Source organism: Terrapene carolina, unplaced genomic scaffold, assembly GCF_002925995.2.
Source record: "Terrapene carolina triunguis isolate 2854851 unplaced genomic scaffold, T_m_triunguis-2.0 Scaffold179, whole genome shotgun sequence".
NCBI lineage: Eukaryota > Metazoa > Chordata > Testudines > Emydidae > Terrapene > Terrapene triunguis.
This window is the reverse complement of record NW_020664530.1, coordinates 2,809,427-2,827,104: the sequence shown is the minus strand read 5'-3', so window position 1 is coordinate 2,827,104 and position 17,678 is coordinate 2,809,427. Positions and strand designations below refer to the sequence as shown.

The 17,678-nt window shown below is 41.9% G+C and overlaps 2 protein-coding genes across 2 annotated transcripts; one reads left to right on the top strand and one right to left on the bottom strand.

Moving 5' to 3' along the window:
- Positions 1–3,355: 3,355 nt before the first annotated feature.
- On the bottom strand, positions 3,356–7,200 carry LOC113407005 (39S ribosomal protein L32, mitochondrial-like). Its single transcript, XM_026654045.2, has 3 exons — positions 6,884–7,200; positions 4,909–5,093; positions 3,356–3,947 (listed from the first exon to the last, which is right to left on the bottom strand). The coding sequence occupies exons 1-3, from the start codon at positions 7,173–7,175 to the stop codon at positions 3,693–3,695; spliced, it is 732 nt and encodes a 243-aa protein (XP_026509830.1). The 5' UTR covers positions 7,176–7,200; the 3' UTR covers positions 3,356–3,692.
- Positions 7,201–7,279: 79 nt separating this feature from the next.
- Positions 7,280–15,784, top strand: LOC113407001 (proteasome subunit alpha type-2). Its single transcript, XM_026654037.2, has 8 exons — positions 7,280–7,376; positions 10,737–10,813; positions 11,526–11,658; positions 12,185–12,307; positions 12,993–13,074; positions 14,498–14,571; positions 15,430–15,487; positions 15,570–15,784. Exons 1-8 carry the CDS (start codon positions 7,333–7,335, stop codon positions 15,684–15,686), a joined length of 708 nt encoding a protein of 235 aa, XP_026509822.1. The 5' UTR covers positions 7,280–7,332; the 3' UTR covers positions 15,687–15,784.
- Positions 15,785–17,678: the final 1,894 nt, after the last annotated feature.

Below are 17,678 nucleotides of genomic sequence, written 5' to 3'. Positions count from 1 at the left end.
TTCTGGTCCGGGAAGTAAGTCCCTTGCTGCAGCCGTTTAAACAGATTAGTGTTCCTGAAGACGCATGCATCATGAACCCTTCCCGGCCACCCCACGTTGATGTCGGTAAAACGTCCCTTGTGATCCACCAGTGCTTGCAGCACCATTGAAAAGTACCCCTTGCGGTTTACGTACTGGGTACCCTGGTGCTCCGGTGCCAAGATAGGGATGTGGGTTCCATCTATCGCCCCACCACAGTTAGGGAATCCCATTGCAGCAAAGCCATCCACTATGACCTGCACATCCCCCAGAGTCACTAGCTTGTGTAGCAGCACCTCAGTGATTGCTTTGGCTACTTGTATCACAGCAGCCCCCACAGTATATTTGCCCACTCCAAATTGATTCCCCACTGACCGGTAGCTGTCTGGCGTTGCAAGCTTCCACAGGGCTATTGCCACTCGCTTCTCAACTGTGAGGGCTGCTCTCATCCTGGTATTCTGGCGCTTCAGGGCAGGGGAAAGCAAGTCACAAAGTTCCATGAAAGTGCCCTTACACATGCGAAAGTTCCGCAGCCACTGGGAATCGTCCCACACCTGCAACACTATGCAGTCCCATCAGTCTGTGCTTGTTTCCCGGGCCCAGAATCGGCGTTCCATGCCTATAACCTGCCCCTTTAACAGCATGATCTCCAAAGCACCGGGTCCCGCGGTTCGATAGAATTCCATGTCTATATCCTCATCACTGTCGTCACCGCGCTGCTGTTGCCTGCTCCTCTCCGCCTGGTTTTCCAGGTTCTTGTTCAGCATAAACTGCACGATAAGGCGCGAGGTATTTACAATGTTCATGACTGCTGTCTTGAGCTGAGCGGGCTCCATGCTTGCCGTGGTATGGAGTCTGCTGTGTTCAGCCAGGAAAAAAGGCGCGAAATGGTTGTCTGCCGTCCGTTGCTTTCATGCAGGGACGGGGGGAGGGAGGGAGGGGTGAGGCTGTACCCAGAACCACCTGCGACAATGTTTTGGTCCCATCAGGCACTGGGATCTCAACCCAGAATTCCAATGGGCAGGGGAGACTCCGGGAACTATGGGATAGCTATGGGATAGCTACCCACAGTGCAACGCTCCAGAAATCGACGCTAGCCCCAGTACATGGACGCACACCACCGAATTAATTTGCTTAGTGTGGCCGCATACAATCGAATTAATACAACCGGTTTACCAAATTCGAATTAGCTAAATTCGGATTAATCGTGTAGTGTAGACGTACCCCAATTTGCAAATTAATTCCAAGTCAGCAGTCTCTTGTTGGAGTCTGTTTTTGAAGTTTTTTTGTTGTAATATTGCGACTTTTAGGTCTGTAATCGAGTGGCCAGGGAGATTGAAGTGTTCTCCAACTGGTTTTTGAATGTTATAATTGTGTCCATTTGTAATTCATCTCTGCCAGACATGAGCTAATGCTGTGACTCAAAAATACATCTGAATTATTGTTATTTTTGCCTTTAGAAGCACCAAACGACGAGCATTTTAGATTCCCCCCCAAACACACACAATAGAATACTCCCAAACCACTACAAAACTTTACTAAATGGCCAACACACTTCAGGTTACACAAATACAACGTATAGATTGTGATATATTATCTATATCAGAGATTTTCAAACTTCTATTGTCACATTTCTGTTCAGCAGGTTATTGTAACACCTCTCTGTCCATTATGGTGCATCACTCAAAAATATAGCAAAGTGTAACTCTAGGCTCTGTACATGAGTGGCCTAAAAATCCTACTGACAGGCAAAACATAAACTCACTCTTCTGATCTCTCCCCAAAACAAATCTGTATCTTCCCCTCAAAGGGGAAAAAAAAGAAAAAATAATCTAATCACTTTCCCCACCCTATCCCCTTCCTCCTCATCTCTTCCATCTTTGGCACCAAAAAAATCTTCCATTCTGTGTTGCACTCTTGTAATTCCACATTTCTTTGGCTTCATTTGTGGCTGGGGAGTCAGAAAGACCTGGTGGGATTTGGAGGGGTTTTTGGCTGGACACAAAAGAAAGGATTCAAGTAATTTCTGGCTTGAATAGGGCCATGCTGTGACTGCTGGCTCACCTCCATCATCACTCATTCCTTCTCTGGCCTGAGGGTTTGCAGGTCAGGCTGCATGATCTATCTTGAGGATATCCCACCCTTACACCTGTCCTCATCCCAGTCTTTGGGTTTGGAGGTCATCAGCTAGGTGGAAGCCCATTCATAGCCCCAAAAACGTAAATTAACACAGTTAAGGTTAACTGGCAGTGTCACATGCCTTTCCAGAATTCTGAATACATCTACACTTAAAACCTCTGAAAACTAAGAAATAAAGAGTTAAGTTACACATCAGCCTCACTCTGCTTTAACTCATGGCTCTTGAGATGTACCATTTTTCAGGGAGGGGACAGGGATGTGTGCCATATCTCAGGAATCGTTTGCTTAAATGACTTCAAATTTGGATCATTAACCCTTCCCTGACCCATCACGGAACACATCAATTTTCAAGATAATCCAAAGCAAGTGCAACATTTTAGAGTACGGGGGGGAGGGGGAGGAAGGAATCCATATTTAAACAGTAAGTCAGTCTCAATCTTAATATAAGATCACCACTGTAATGGGAAAAGTGAGGATTCAGTTGACTGCTGTAACTGAAGGCACTAGAAAGCAACAGTTGCCAGGGGAGGGTGGTTTTGCATCCTCCCTGCAGAGAGTAACAACAGCCTAAGCCGTGCATCATATGCATTGCAAAGAAGTACTCTCTTCTCCCCACCCCAAAAAAGTTCAGCATGGAGAATGCAGATTGGCCCTCAAAACAGTGGGGACCTGGTTAACTGTGACAACTACAGATCACTCAGCTGTGGCTTACCTGATCAAGTCTTATGGCTGTGGCCCGCCATTTGCTATTGTCCTTACAAAATAGGTTTCCAGTGAGTATACTTAATATTAATGTTTGTGCTTTCATCCAAGGATTCCAAAGTACTTTACAATTACTAAAGGCCACATAATAGCCCTCTAAGATAAGTTTCTACTTCACATCTTGATAAACAGAGATGTTAGATGACTTGCTGTAAACACTCAATGAAATTCCCAGCTCAAACAACTCCATTTCATAGAGACCCAACTTGAAAATTACCCCTGCTCCCCATGCTCTTCATACATTTTTAAAGTTGATTTTTCTCGGTTCATATTCTTAGCATCTAATCAAAAGAATTTTGAAAAGCCAGACAACTTTTTCAGAGTAGCAGTCAAAATAAATAAATAAATAATAAAAAAAGCAGAGAACAGCTCTCCCTACAGAACTTAATATACTTTATTTTACAGCTGTGAATGTATTTTACATTATGATATTACGTAAAAATCACCATTTAAATTTACAGTAGTATAGCATTAAAGCAATATGTTGCACTTAATGTGCAATAAGCGTGTACCTCAACATAAAGTTGCTCCTGATTTTCTCTCTTTTTACAACTACGATGCTATTACATTCAGATATTTCCCACTGCCACACTATGGCAATGACATTCAATCCCACATAAAGGAAATGCTTTTGAAGTAGGTTTTCCAAAAGGTGACAGCTTCCCATCTTAGCATTAAGTGAACTAAAAAAATGAATGTTCTTGATAAACATTTTCTTCTTTCCTGAAGTATCAACTGTTTTTGACCACATGGAGTTCTATAGTTCCGTGGAATCAATTCTGTGTGAACCAGCTTGGACGTTTTCTCTTTCTTTCAATGATCCGCTTGCCTTCATCTCGTTCTGTGGGCTTCTCTCCCTCATACAAGACTACAGTCTCTATAGTGGGAGCATTAAATGGCCCTGCTTCCTTTTCCTTTATTTGGACCCTTATGAGACCAGTTTCCATTTTAATTTTTTTGTAACAATAGCCACAAAGGACATGCTTCTGTTTCAGATTGCCACATTCAGGACAAACATCTATATTTGTCTAAAAGATAACAAAACAAGAGAAGTTTAGAAGTGAAGAAGTTGGGACAAACAGGGAAGAACTTCATAAAATGCTAAGAAATGGTGGGGTGAAGGTAATGAGCAATAGCTATTTGTTCCATTAAACCTCATTTCAATTTTAGTGAGATATATGATTTTCCCACAAGCAACCACATGGAATATTGCCGTGCAAATTCCAGTTTTACTGATATGCAGGCCTACTACTCATCAGAATAAAAAAAGAACCTGGCATCTCTCCCCACTTAAAAACTTAAAAGCAAAGATGTAGTAGTAGAGAATTGTAGTGCAATTTCATATTACAAAGACTTTAAAGCATACCACGGTTCCACTTATTTGTATAGCATCAGGTATAAAATTACGAACTAACCACTTACCAAACTAAGTGAATCAACTTTGTGTTTTGGGGTTTTGTTTTCTTAACTTTTGGCCTGAGAATCTATACATTTTGCAAATTGGTAAGGGCTTGATCCTACAAAATGATCACTGGGACAAGTGTTTACTAGAACAAGAAGTCCTTCTGAAGTCAATGGCTAAAGTATTACGCCTGGTAATGTTTGCAGGATTAGGCTCCAAAACACACAAGCTCATCTTGATATGCAGGATATTTAGCCATTTCACTCACACTGAGATGTATAAAGAGATTTCATATTTTATTGGTTTTGATCTCAACTGTACTCTTATTTTAAAATGTAGTTTAAGGTTGCATATTTTGAATGTAACATTTAGGATGTACTTTAAGTGGCATAAATATTTTAAATATATTTATAGAGAATTTCCAGAGAGGTTTTTCAAGGTGTTCTCACCATCAAGGAATATTATCTTTTTTGAGCTTTAGAAAATGATGAGCACAAAGTAAGTGTTTTATAAACATACTGCATTATTTAAAAAAAGTTATTTGCAATGAATGAGATGGCAAAGCTAATAGAAATTGGGCAGATTACCTTGAGTTTTATAAGTTTACTAGGGTGTCTTCTTCTGCAGCGGTTCACCTCAATAGTACGTCTCTTCTTGGGAGCTGCCATCCAAAAGATGCTATCTAAAAAGTTTGGAGCCTTGTTACTTTCTTCCCTAATATCTTCCAGTGGATCAGGAAGAGTAGCTGGAGCCTGAACAGCCAATGCTGGTGCTTCAGAAAACAAGAAAAAAAAATGCGTCAGAAATAGCCTACACCTACTGAGTTCAGTTAATTGAATCCAATGCTTTTGCAATAGGTTACATGGCAAATTAAAATGGTGCAGTTTACATGAGCATGGCTCTGCTGACCTCTTAACTTAATAAATGTTAAACTTGTAATGTTATAAAAACAAGGAGAATATCTAGGACTATATAAAGATTGCATTACATTACAAAAAACTTCATTCACACACAGTTCAGGTTTCTGCTATGGAACAATACCTTCTTTTCCCATATCCTTCTGGAAGATTGGACTTCAAAACCCTAAACTCTAACATTAGAAAAGGTTCACTTTAAGTCTCCTTATTTATCTCTGAAAAGGACTGTAGTACTACAAAAAAAAACACAAGCCACAAACCTACAAAACTCACAAAAAGTACAGTTAAGATTCCTATTCACACACGACTACCGCCATACAATCTAGTTCTTCCCTAGATTCAATTCTGCTGATGAAAAGGAGGAGTCTCGGGGAGCAGCTCCAAGGCAGAGGGCAGGAGCAGCACATGGCAGTGTGGGGAGGGACACAGCTGAACTGCAGGCAACTGCTGCACAGGGAACTTAGCGGAGCGGGGAGCTGATAGGGGGCTGCCGGTCCACCCTGGTTACAAGCCCCCATCAGCTAGCTGCAAGGGGCTCTTCCTGCAAGCAGTAGACAAAGCAGGCGGCTGCCAAACGACTTTAGAAGGGAGCATTACACAACTTTAAACGAGCAAGTTCCCTAATTGATCAGCAAAGTAACAACGAAACAAAGTTAACCGGGACGACTTTAAGTGAGGAGTTACTGTAGTCTCCATGGCTGGATTTACAGACTCATAGACTTTAAGGTCAGAAGGGAACATCGTGATCATCTAGTCTGACCTCCTGCACATTGCAGGCCACAGAACCTCACCCAGTCACTCCTGTAATAGACCCATAACCTCTGGCTAAGTTATTGAACTCCTCAAATCATGATTTAAAGACTCCATATTACAGAGAATCCACCCTTAAACCTGCAAGTGACCCATGCCCCCTACTACAGAGGAAGGCAATCCCCGTGCCCCCCCCCCCCAGGTGTCTGCAATTTGACCCAGGGGGAAATTCCTACCTGACCCCAAATATGGTGATGAGTTAGGCCCTGAGCACATGGGCAAGACCCACCAGCCAGACACTTAAGGCTTCTCTGTAGTAATTCAGAACCATCCCCATCTAGCGTCCCATCACAGCTGCTGCTAGCAGTCACAGATCGGCTACATGCCATGGTAGGCAGTATCCTCATACCATCCCCTCCATGAACTTATCAAACTCAGCATTGAACCCAGCTAGGTTGCTTGCCCCCACATCTCCCCTTGGAAAGCTGTTCCAGAACTGCGCCCCTCTGCTGGTTAGAAATCACATGATCAGACAGGCATCCACCGCGCACTGCAAGGGAAACGGGACTGGGGAGAGGAAATGGTCTCGCTAAGCTACTGGACCGAGGCTCAGAGGAAATGGGTCAGTTCTGGCTCCGCCACAGACTTCCTGTGTGCCCGGAGGGAAGTCACTTGCTCTCGCGGTGCCTCGGCTCCCCATCGGCGAGGCAGGGCCGATAATGCTCGGTTTGGGGGGAGGGAGGGAGATCTCTCAGTGCCTGCCAACGGGGAGCTCGGGACGGGGGGCGCACAGCCCAGGCAGCGCAGCCTCAAGAGCTCGGGAGCCTGCAGCTCAGACGGGGGCAATGCCGGGAGCCGACGCAAGGGGCTGGAAGCCTGGCCGGGCTCTACCTACCCCAGGGCGGGCCGGGCAGCCCCCGCAGGAGACTCCGCTCCAGCTGCCCCCAGCAGCGCTGCATGAGCCCGCGCAGCCCGCGCGCCGGAGACCAGAAAACCACCAGCGCCGCCATCTTCCCTTCGCGGTGCAGACAGAGAGGCCGCTTGGTCTTGGGGGAGCCCGCGGGGCAGTCTGGGAAAGTGAGTCCCCTGCTCCTCTGGCGCCCGCCAGGCTCCAGGGCGCAGGACTGCCACTCCCAGCATTCTCTGCGCAGCCCTCCACACAGCCATCGGACTACAAGCCCCAGCATGCCTCGCGATCGCCCCAGGGAAGCTAGTTAGCGCGTGAAAACGGGGAATTCCCGGCATGCCTGCGCAGCCTCCCAGTCCCCCCCAATCAGGGGTCGGAGTCGGCGTACGCGGGGAGGTGACTCAGGCCGGCGGCGCTGCAGCGGGGCTCGGACCAAGATGGCGGCGGAACGCGGCTACAGCTTCTCCCTCACCACATTCAGGTAGCGGCGAGGTGGGGCGCGGCGGGGAGGTGGAAGCGGCTGCTGCGGGGGGCGGGGGCTCGTGGCCGGGGACTGGGACGGGCGGCAGCGTGGGGTGGGATTTGCACAGTCATCGCCCCCTCCCCCACTTCCATCCCGGGCCCGGGCCCTTCTCCTGGCGTGGGGGTTTCTGGCCGCGGGAGTTAGATGGGGCCGGCGGGCGAGGAGGTTTCACTTTTCAGCCGGGCCGCCCTGGCTGGATGGGGAGCAGGAGCCGGACGCCTGGGTTCCGCCGCTGACACCCCGGCGCTGCCATTGCCGTGAGCGGAGCTCAGCGCCGCTGTAACCAGGCCCCAACCCAGCCTGCCGGGGCCTCGCTCCCCGCCCCGGGGCATGGGTTTGGCCCCGCGGCGGTGCCGATGCGGGTCAGCGAGGGGTTTCTGTGAACGGGCAGTAGTTGGGGAAACCGGGCCCTACTTGCCCGAGGACCGGTTTAGAAAGTGACCCGAGCCCTTCACAGGGGGTTGGAGCGCAGCTCACGTCCCCTGCCCCCGGCAGGCGCCGGCCTGCCCGCGCTCTCCAGGGTGTGGTTCCTGGGCTTGTCTGGCTGCAGCGGGGTGCGTGGACTTGTATGTAGTGGGAAGGGAAGACGGACACGTTAAAAACAAACTTAAACAAAATCCAAACCCCCGCCGCGCTAGACTGCCTCCCTGTCTCACTTTGTGTTTTGTAAAACTTGATTTCTGCTCAGAAATACCCACTTTACGTAAACCAACAGAGGAAGCAGACTTTTGTTTTTAAGAAAGCTGCTTCAAAGTAACCAGAAACACTCCACGGAAGCACAAAAACAGAAACCGAAAGCAGGAATCTGGTATAATTGAGAAAGTGCCCACATAATATTGGAGGGAGGCACTCTAGAGTTGCAAAATGTTGACCTAAGCTCTATTGAAATACAGCAGATGAAGCATTTCTGTATTAAATATAGAATTTCCCTTTCATTGTTTGGGGGGCTTTTTTGGATGTGCATATTAAACACATTAAGATCTGTAGCTTAATGTACTGAATGTTTCACCACAGTTTGGAAATCGTATTTTCTAATGGAATTACAAACCTTTTAACTCACAACAGCTACTGTATTTCCTGAAACTTACTTCAAATCTACTTGGCTTTTGTTTCTCTAAATTATTCCCCTCCCCCCCAAAGTAAAAACTAATACTACAAGTCACTATTCTTTACATCACATTTACTGTTTTTATGCCATTATCACAGTCCAAAAACAAATCTGTTCTTGTGCAAGCTGATGTTCAAACCATTTTGGTAGTGTCCAGTATTATATGTATGGATCTATTTGCCAATGGTCATAGCCTTTGTGTGTGTTTTGTTCAGGACAAGGTGTAGAGAGCTCAAAATACATATTGCAGTATTTACTTCTCTTATAATTCATAGGCAAAAGCATAGGAGTAGATTCTTGTTTGCTGGGTCACTTCTCTAAAATCCATTGTTGCCGGGTCACAAACCTCATATCAATATTTTATCTATATAATTGTCCCCTAAAAAGTTTCACAAACTACGTACATTTAGCAACACTTAAATGCAGCCACTTCTGGGCTGGAAGGCTGCAACTAGCTGTTATACACCACACTGTAAAAGGGTGGTTGGGTGAAGGGAAGACTTGGCCAAGTACATAGGGCTGACTTCTATTCCTACAAAAAGTACAGTGCTCTCTTTGATGTCCACAAAAAGAGGACAAGACCACCAGTTTTAAAGTGTAATTCAAAAGATCAGATAAACAGTACATTGGATGGCCACTCAGTTTACATAATCACTTGGTTAGATGAAGGTCTGCCTGTTGTTCCAAGAAGTCTAGGTATTTTAAGCCCAATAGGTAAGCACTAAGATGACCCTGTATAAACAAATTCACTTTAAGCCTGGAACAAGTGATTGTTTTATTCACCCTTCTGTAGAATTTTTTTTTTCATTACCATTCAGTAAGCGTTGATGTGGTGGCCTGTTGAACTGCCAGTTTTGTAAACCCACACTAGTAAATTCCCTAGTTTATGACTATGAGGATGAATAAGTATTTTTCAGTTGTCTAATGTGGCCCAAACCTTCTTTCAAAAATCTGTATGGTAAAAGCAGACAAGGAAAAAAAAAATTGATGTGACAATCATTCTTTCTTGAGTCTTCTGCTTCCTTGGGTTTGCCAAGAACCCATGCCCTGCTTCTAAGTGAGACCATTAAATTAAGTGCAAATCTCTTATTAATAGAGACCTGTGCGGATACAAAAATGTATATCCACATCCGATCCGCGATCCACAAAAATTGTCTGTGAATATCTGTAGATGGCCATGGATTTGCAGGGCTCTAAACAACTCCACAGGTCACCGCGCAGGTCTGGGGCGGGGGGCGCCTCACCTGTCCACTTTTCAGAGTGGCGGATCTCTCCCCCTCTTCTTCCCCACCCCCCGTTGCCCTCCGGCCAGGCCAGTGTGGAGCCCAGCCGGGGAGCCCGGGCAGCTGTGGGGGTGGGGGCTGAGAGCAGCCAGTGGCCGTATCCCTGCCCGGCTGAGGGCGGTTGGAGGGTCCGCGACTCCGTACCAGCTGCCCGTGTGGCTCTCCCTTATCTGGCTCCAGTGCGGGGAGGCGGGGGTATGCCTAGGAGCCTCAGCTTGGTCACAGTAAGAGCTGGTCGGGCAGGTGTGAGGAACCGCGGCACGGATGCTCCACCTGCCCTGGGCAGGGGCCGGGGGCTGCTCAGGTGGAGGATCCGCCATGGCTTACCACAGCTGACCGCCCAGCTCTTACCATGGCTGGACTGGGGCTCCGAGGCGCGTCCGCCTCTCCCTCCACCCCCTGCCTGGTTAGGGAGAGCCACGCTGGCAGCTGTGGGAAGCCTAGGTCCCTCCACCTGCTCCAGATCCCTGTGCAAATACAAAAATTTTATCCGTATCTAAGCTGCTATCTGCAAAAATGGTCCATGGCTGTAAAGCGGATACCCGTGGATTTGCAAGGCTCTACATATTAATTGAAAATAAAATGGAGTAAAGTTGAAAAGAAGGGAACGTGCTTTTGGGACCTGCTTCTTTATGTTTTACTTGGTTTCTAGAAAACAATTTTCATCAGGTATAGTGCAAGTAGGCATCACAGAAGATTCATGACAGAATTCTGCAACAGCAAAATCTATGGTAAACCAGTCCAGGTCCTCTACAAGCTAGAGTGAGACTTCCAGACTTACTTTCCTTTGTGATCTGCCTTACTTGATGCTAGATCTCAAAAGGTGAAAGACAAATATACAACATTTGTTTAGCTTTCAAATAAAGACTTGAGGATATTTTTTAATAAAGTATCTTATGACTGAATTGTATGTGTTCTTCTTTTTAGCCCTTCTGGTAAACTTGTTCAGATTGAATATGCTTTGGCAGCAGTCGCTGGAGGGGCCCCATCCGTTGGAATTAAAGGTATAAGAAATTTTCAAAGGTATATTAAGATGTGACTAATCCAATGCTAGATTTAATGCTCTGGGTTTTAGTATGATGCATTGTCTGGAAGGAGAATCTCAACAGATTTTCGGCTATTTGAAAATGCATATTTCCTAGTTACTCTGCTGAGGTCTAGGGAAAGGTGATTTATAAAATAGCATGGAATTGCATTTTTTGTCCTTTTTAGATGAATTTTCACATGCTTTTGGTTGGCATAATATCTCCAAGCGTTGATTTTCAGAGAAACAATTTAAAAGAGGGGAAGGATGAAGAGAATATAAATACTGTACAAAGATACATTTATGAGGAACGTACATTTTGAGTAAATATTCTAGTTTAGAGGGAGATTTAATAGACACAAAAATCTTTCTTCTGATTCCTAATCCTTGGGTAGGTAGTTCAGTTTTGAACTAATTTACATAACAATGACACCTAATGTAGCAATTGCTGAAACTTCTTTATATACATTTTAAAATGGTAAGAGAGATGAAGGAGGTATGCTCGGCACCTATGTATGGTGGGGTAGCTGCTCTCAAGGATGACTGCTTAATATGCTAATATAAATCTTGAGAGCTATGGGAAGGAGGGAAAATTTTTCACATGCTAGCAAAACTGTTTTGTGCTTCAGCTGCTCTTGATAACTGTTTTATATTGAATGTATAAACATAAAAATGTATCTTTTTCTTTCCAGCTGCAAATGGTGTGGTGTTGGCAACTGAGAAGAAACAGAAATCCATTCTCTATGATGAAAGGAGTGTACACAAAGTAGAATCAATTACTAAACATATAGGCCTGGTGTATAGTGGCATGGGTCCTGATTACAGGTATGAGAACATTGCTGCTGTTCGAGAGGGTGTTTGTATTGGTCTTGATTTAGATCTTTTAATTCATGAAAACTGGAGGCACTGGTGCAAATAGGCCTTTCTGATCTCCCAGCTCTCTCTCATCCATTTCCCCAAGAATATTAAAGCCATCAGTTGTCTCTTAATGGTTAACCATGATGGTGGTATGTAATGTTATAAATTTTTTTCTTAACACAAATATCTTAATTGAATCATAAATATAAAAACATTTAAACTTAATTGAATAAAAAAATAGAGAATCAAACGTTTATGAAAGAAATCATTTCAAATCAAGTAAGGTTTCATGTTTCCTTATGTCTCAGAGTGACTTTTAAGTTGGTGCATAATATATCCCAATGGAACACATGTATCCATTCCCTTAGATCACTCTAGCACTGAAAATACAGAATTGTTTAGTCCTATGTTATAATAGAACTTTTAGCTTAGGTGTCATAGATGTTTTAGCTTTTTCCTACAATTAAAAATTTTTGGTTTTGCTCTTTTGTAGAGTACTTGTGCACAGAGCTCGGAAGCTTGCCCAGCAATATTACTTGGTCTACCATGAGCCCATTCCAACAGCTCAGCTAGTACAGAGGATTGCATCTGTGATGCAGGAGTACACACAGTCTGGGTAAATAGTTCTTACTAAACTAGCTGCAATGTTGTCTGTTCTTACCAAATATTTTTTTTACTCAAATTTCTGCTTTCCTGTCTCAGGGCTGCTTATCATATACATAGGAAATTACCCTTTCTTGTTCAAGTTTCCCCATCTGTAAAATACTTATCTAACTCATGATGATGTTCGTAAGGTGTTTTCTGATGTGAGGTGAAAGATGCTGTGGAAGTTTGTTGTTAATTGACAATTAAACATTTTATGCCTGAAAGGGAGGGAGGACCTCTCTTGGTCAAGAAATGTTCTTGCAGTGTAGTTTGGGTGAGAGGAACTGCTAGCTGTCCATGTGGTAGTGGGTGGAATGTACTATTAAGTATCTTGAAAGTGTGAAGGTCATAGATCCCCATATATTTTAAATTTGTGGACTATGGACTTCCCCCATTACTATTCTTTTTTTTCAAGAAAAAGAGGAGGCAATGAGAAGACCTCTTGTGTATTACAATGCTAAAATGGACAAGATAACCATAGTAAATCTATCTTGATTAGATTGTGAGGAGGAAGGATTTTATAATGGCTAATTTAGTTATAAAAATGAATATTGGGAAAGCAAATGATATATTTAAGGGTGGTCTTACGAACTTTTAAAATAGATAATTTTAGATTTAAGCAATGGTTGTGGGTTTTTTTCTTTTTCTCCCTGTAGTGGTGTACGTCCTTTTGGAGTATCATTGTTGATATGTGGTTGGAATGAGGGACGACCATATCTATTTCAGTCTGATCCATCTGTAAGTATGTTGCAGTTGTAAAATAACAACTGAGTGTTTGGCTTTTAGAGCGATGTTCAAAGTGTTGTGTGCTTGTGAGATATCCTCAAGGCAGGAAGACTTTGGACACTGAAAAAGTTGATCACCTTAGGAGGTGATCAGATTTCACCTAATTCACGTGGAACATGATCAAAATTATTTATTCACACTTGCAGTGCAGGACTGTAAACTTATTTTGAAAATCCACTGTTCTGTGCCCAAGCATTTTTTTTTAAATATATATATACTACTTGTATTTCATAGAACTGGATGAAATTTTTCCAACAAAACTTTTTTGGGTGAAAAATGCAGACTTGACAACACTGAAGTGTTTCATGAATTTGTGTTAATTTTGCTAATAGTTCATTTGAAAAAGACACCAGTCAATATGTTTAATTTCAGTACCTTCTAAACAAAACATTTTGCTTTTTCAGTTTGAAACAACTTTTTATTTTGAAATTGCCTTTTATTTAATTTTTATTTAATTCAAAAATGTTTTAAAAAAAAAGCTCAGAATCAAAACAAAACATTTCATTTTGTGTAGAACAAAACGTTTAGTGTGACCTGAAGTGTATTTTTTTTAACTTTGGAATTTGCTGAAATTTTGTTTCTGGTTTGATACAAAACTGATTTTTGTCCTGACTTTTGAGAATTGGCAGCAAACCAAGAAATATATTGTTCACACAGCTCTAGTATTCAATGAAGGAAATTAATCATTGTAATGATACTTGATGAAATCTAAAAAACTGAAATGTACCTAACATATTAATGTAAAATTTCAAAGGCTTTATTGCCTTGGAAAAGTGATATGAGTATATTTTATCCTGTTTGATGCATGCAACTTCCACTGACATTAAAAGGAGTTCTTGCTCAGATTAAGAGCAGCATGTGGCTCTGAGACGCAAAATATAGTTTAAATAATGCATTACAAAACAGCTATGCAATTTCATTTATCATACAATAATATATAAAATGCACTGTAATAGACGGTGGAGGCACACATTTCCCGGTGAGTTTGTCTCCCATCTTTCCCAATAGTCCAAAAATTTTCTCTGTTCAACGAGCCACAAATAGAAATGGTTTTTAATCGCTGTTTTTTTTTGTTTTTTGTTTTTGTTTTTTCATAAAATTCACCTTTCAAGGAAAGGGTAAAATGTCAACTGAAAGTACATAGTATCTTAAATAAAGGAATTTTTGTACTTTCTTAGCAGCAGACATTTAATAGCCAGTCCTCAAAACCTCTTCTTTCAGAGTCTTGTATAGCTATTAGGAGCCGTAAATATCCAAACCAAAAAGTTTTCATAAGAAACTATTGTATTTTAGTTTACAGATCAGTTGAGTGATTAGTAAGTGTTAGAATAAATAAATTACATGAAAATAATTCAATGTGTTTTCATCTATCCAGGGGGCTTACTTTGCATGGAAAGCAACAGCAATGGGAAAAAATTATGTGAATGGAAAAACTTTCCTTGAAAAAAGGTAACGCTTCTGCATTACCTATCAAACTCTTAAAACAGTGGCTCTCAACCTTTCCAGACTATTGTACCCCTTTCAGGAGTCTGATTTGTCTTGCGTACCCCCAACTTTCACCTCCCTTAAAAACTTCTACAAAATAAGACATAAAAATACAAAAGTGTCACAGTACACTATTAATGAAAAATTGCTTACTTTCTCATTTTTACCATATAATTATAAAATAAATCAATTGGAACATAAATATTGTACATGTATTTCAGAGTATATATAGTGCAGTATAAACAAGTTACTGTTTGAATGAAATTTTAGTTTGTACTGACTTCACTAGTGCTTTTTATGTAGCCTGTTATAAAACTAGGCAAATATCTAGATGTCCCCTGAAAGACCTCTGCGTACTCCCTGAGTACATGTACCACTGGTTGAGAGCCACTGTCCTAAAATATAGATATGTACATCTGTATTGGCTAAATTCAGAATTTTCACAGCCAGATTACAATGTGTAATCATTTACAGTATTTTAGATGTTCTGATATTTATAATACAATGTTAAAGTGAAGATACTAGAAGTTTAAGTAAAACTGAAAGAAAAATGTTTCTGCTTGTTTAGCACAAACTTCTTGACTGGCCTGGCTATGAGGGGGTGTTTGTTAGAGGGCAGCAGGGGAATGGTCCAGTGTAACGAACAGGTTATATTCAATATCTTATAAGTTTGAAGTGGTTTTGTTCTATACTGTCAGGTTAATGGAATAATTCTAATCCAAGTTGCATATCTGTGAAACTCTAAATACATGAGGATTCTAGTGGTCTTTGAGAGAATATTTTAGGCTTCAAACAGAACTGTGATCTCATTCTTTTTTGTAGATACAACGAAGATTTGGAACTTGAAGATGCCATTCACACAGCTATCTTAACACTAAAGGTTAGAGAAATACCTTAAATAGGTTTTGTTGTTGTATGAAATTATTGATATAGTTAAGGAAACTCTCTTTTCTCTTTAACAGGAAAGCTTTGAAGGGCAAATGACAGAAGATAACATAGAAGTTGGGATCTGTAATGAAGCAGGGTTTAGAAGGCTGACTCCAACTGAGGTTAAGGATTACTTGGCTGCGATAGCATAGTAGTCAGCAAGACTGTGTGGATTCACACGGATCTTTTTAATTTTCGCTACCTAAATGTTTTGTTTGCAGTTTCTGCATACTTATTTCTACATGGTTTGTCTGATTCATATTTTAAATATTATCCGTGCAAATGCTCTGGTCCTAATACTGATACTTGGAATCTTAATACAAAGAATTATTCCCATTGATACTTGGAATCTTTGTACATGAAATTGTGCAAAAATAAGTGTTATAATAAAAGCTTATAAAAGCTAACGAATAAAACATACAAAAGGCACAGTTTTGTGCGGAAAGTTTGTGTCTTTAATTTTCTATATAAAGTTCAATTTCAGTATAATTATTTTATTAAGAAAGCATACATTTTAGTAACAAGCACATATAGCCTCAGCCTTGGAGCTATGCCAGCCAAACTAAATTGATATTACTTTTAGTTTTTTTTAAACACGTGAGAGCATGTGAATATTACTTAACATTAGGATTTTATTTATAGTGTAATATAAAAAAGCCCATACAATTGGCTTCAGTGAAGTTTGTCCAAACATGGAATTATCTAATCTCTGTTGCATATAATGCAGAATGAGCCAAGTCCTCCCGGTATGGTGTGGATCTCCCATATAGTTCAGTAAGAGTACTGCTTTTGGAACACTAGAATGATTGAACCATCAACTTGCATGTCTGCTAATACAGGTGTTCTGTTACTGGAGCATTTTTCATAGCTAAAGAACTTGCATTTTTCACAGTTGAAGTACTGTTGTTTGAATTGATGTGGGAAAATAAAGATCCTGCTAGCTATCAAGCGCACAGTATTTTTCCAGTACTATCAATAAAATTCTACAGTAGGTGGAAAGGAAAAGGGATGCCTTAAAATAATCCTTGAATTGTGCTTAACTATGTAAAGTACCCTTGAAATGTTAATCTAACTTGCATGAAGTAATGGGACACTTGTGTCAAGAACTTCTTTAGAAGCAACAGTGAAATGCATCACAAGTGTGAGACTGGGTACTTAAGTGTTTTATTTTTAGACAAGTTTTGGTATAATTTGAAAGTTATGTAGAACTCTGAATTTGCATTACACAAGAAACATAGAAGCAAATATATTTTTAGTGCTCAAAATAATCTGTTCTACAGTCATTCTCAAAGAGAGTACTATTGGCGGATTGTTTAGATTACCTAAAATTACGAATACCTTTCACTGACATCAAAATGTAAAATGACCAAGAGCAGTAGGTGCATAGGATCATTTTCCTTATGTAAAAGAGGTGGACAGATACTTAGGGCTTATCTACACTGCGATGTTGTCGATGAAACTTCTGTCTTTCACAGGTACTTAAAAGCCCCCTCACGAAAGACGCAAGTGGCAGTGTGAACGCGGCTTTGTCGGCAGGAGCGCTCTCCTGCCAACAAAGCTAACGCTGCTCGCGGGGCTGGAAGTATTTTGTCGGCAAAAGTGCCGATAAAAATAACGACAGCGTTCACACACGCTGACTTAGCGACAAGGCTGTGTCGACACAGTCTTGTCGCTAAAAGCTGCATAGTGTAGACATGCCCTTAATTTGGTAGGCTGCTGGTGTGAAAGCAACAACCAGGTCTGCAGAAACTTGCTTGTAAACTACTTAACTTGTGTGACAGTGCTCCAGCCGTTCTTTCTTGGGCCTTTCTTAAAGGACCCCTACTAATTTAAAACACGGTGATAAGTAGGATCTTCTGTAGCAGGTAGCCTTGACACACATGTCACAGCAATAAAGTTGTGTGCCAAAGACTGCACTTAGATTCACCCAATCCAGTTCACTTAGTCTTTTACTCTCAGAAGCACTAATTTCACTTTCAAATGTCTTTGAAGAAAAAAACAAAATTGGGTGATGGAATTGCAGTGCAGGTTGTCATAAATCTTAAATTCATGCCTTCAGTGCCCTCAAAAGCCACTTGGAAAGGAAGAGAATAATGCGCGAATTCAAAAGCTTCATCTGCTATGTGGCAGAACGGCATACCAGC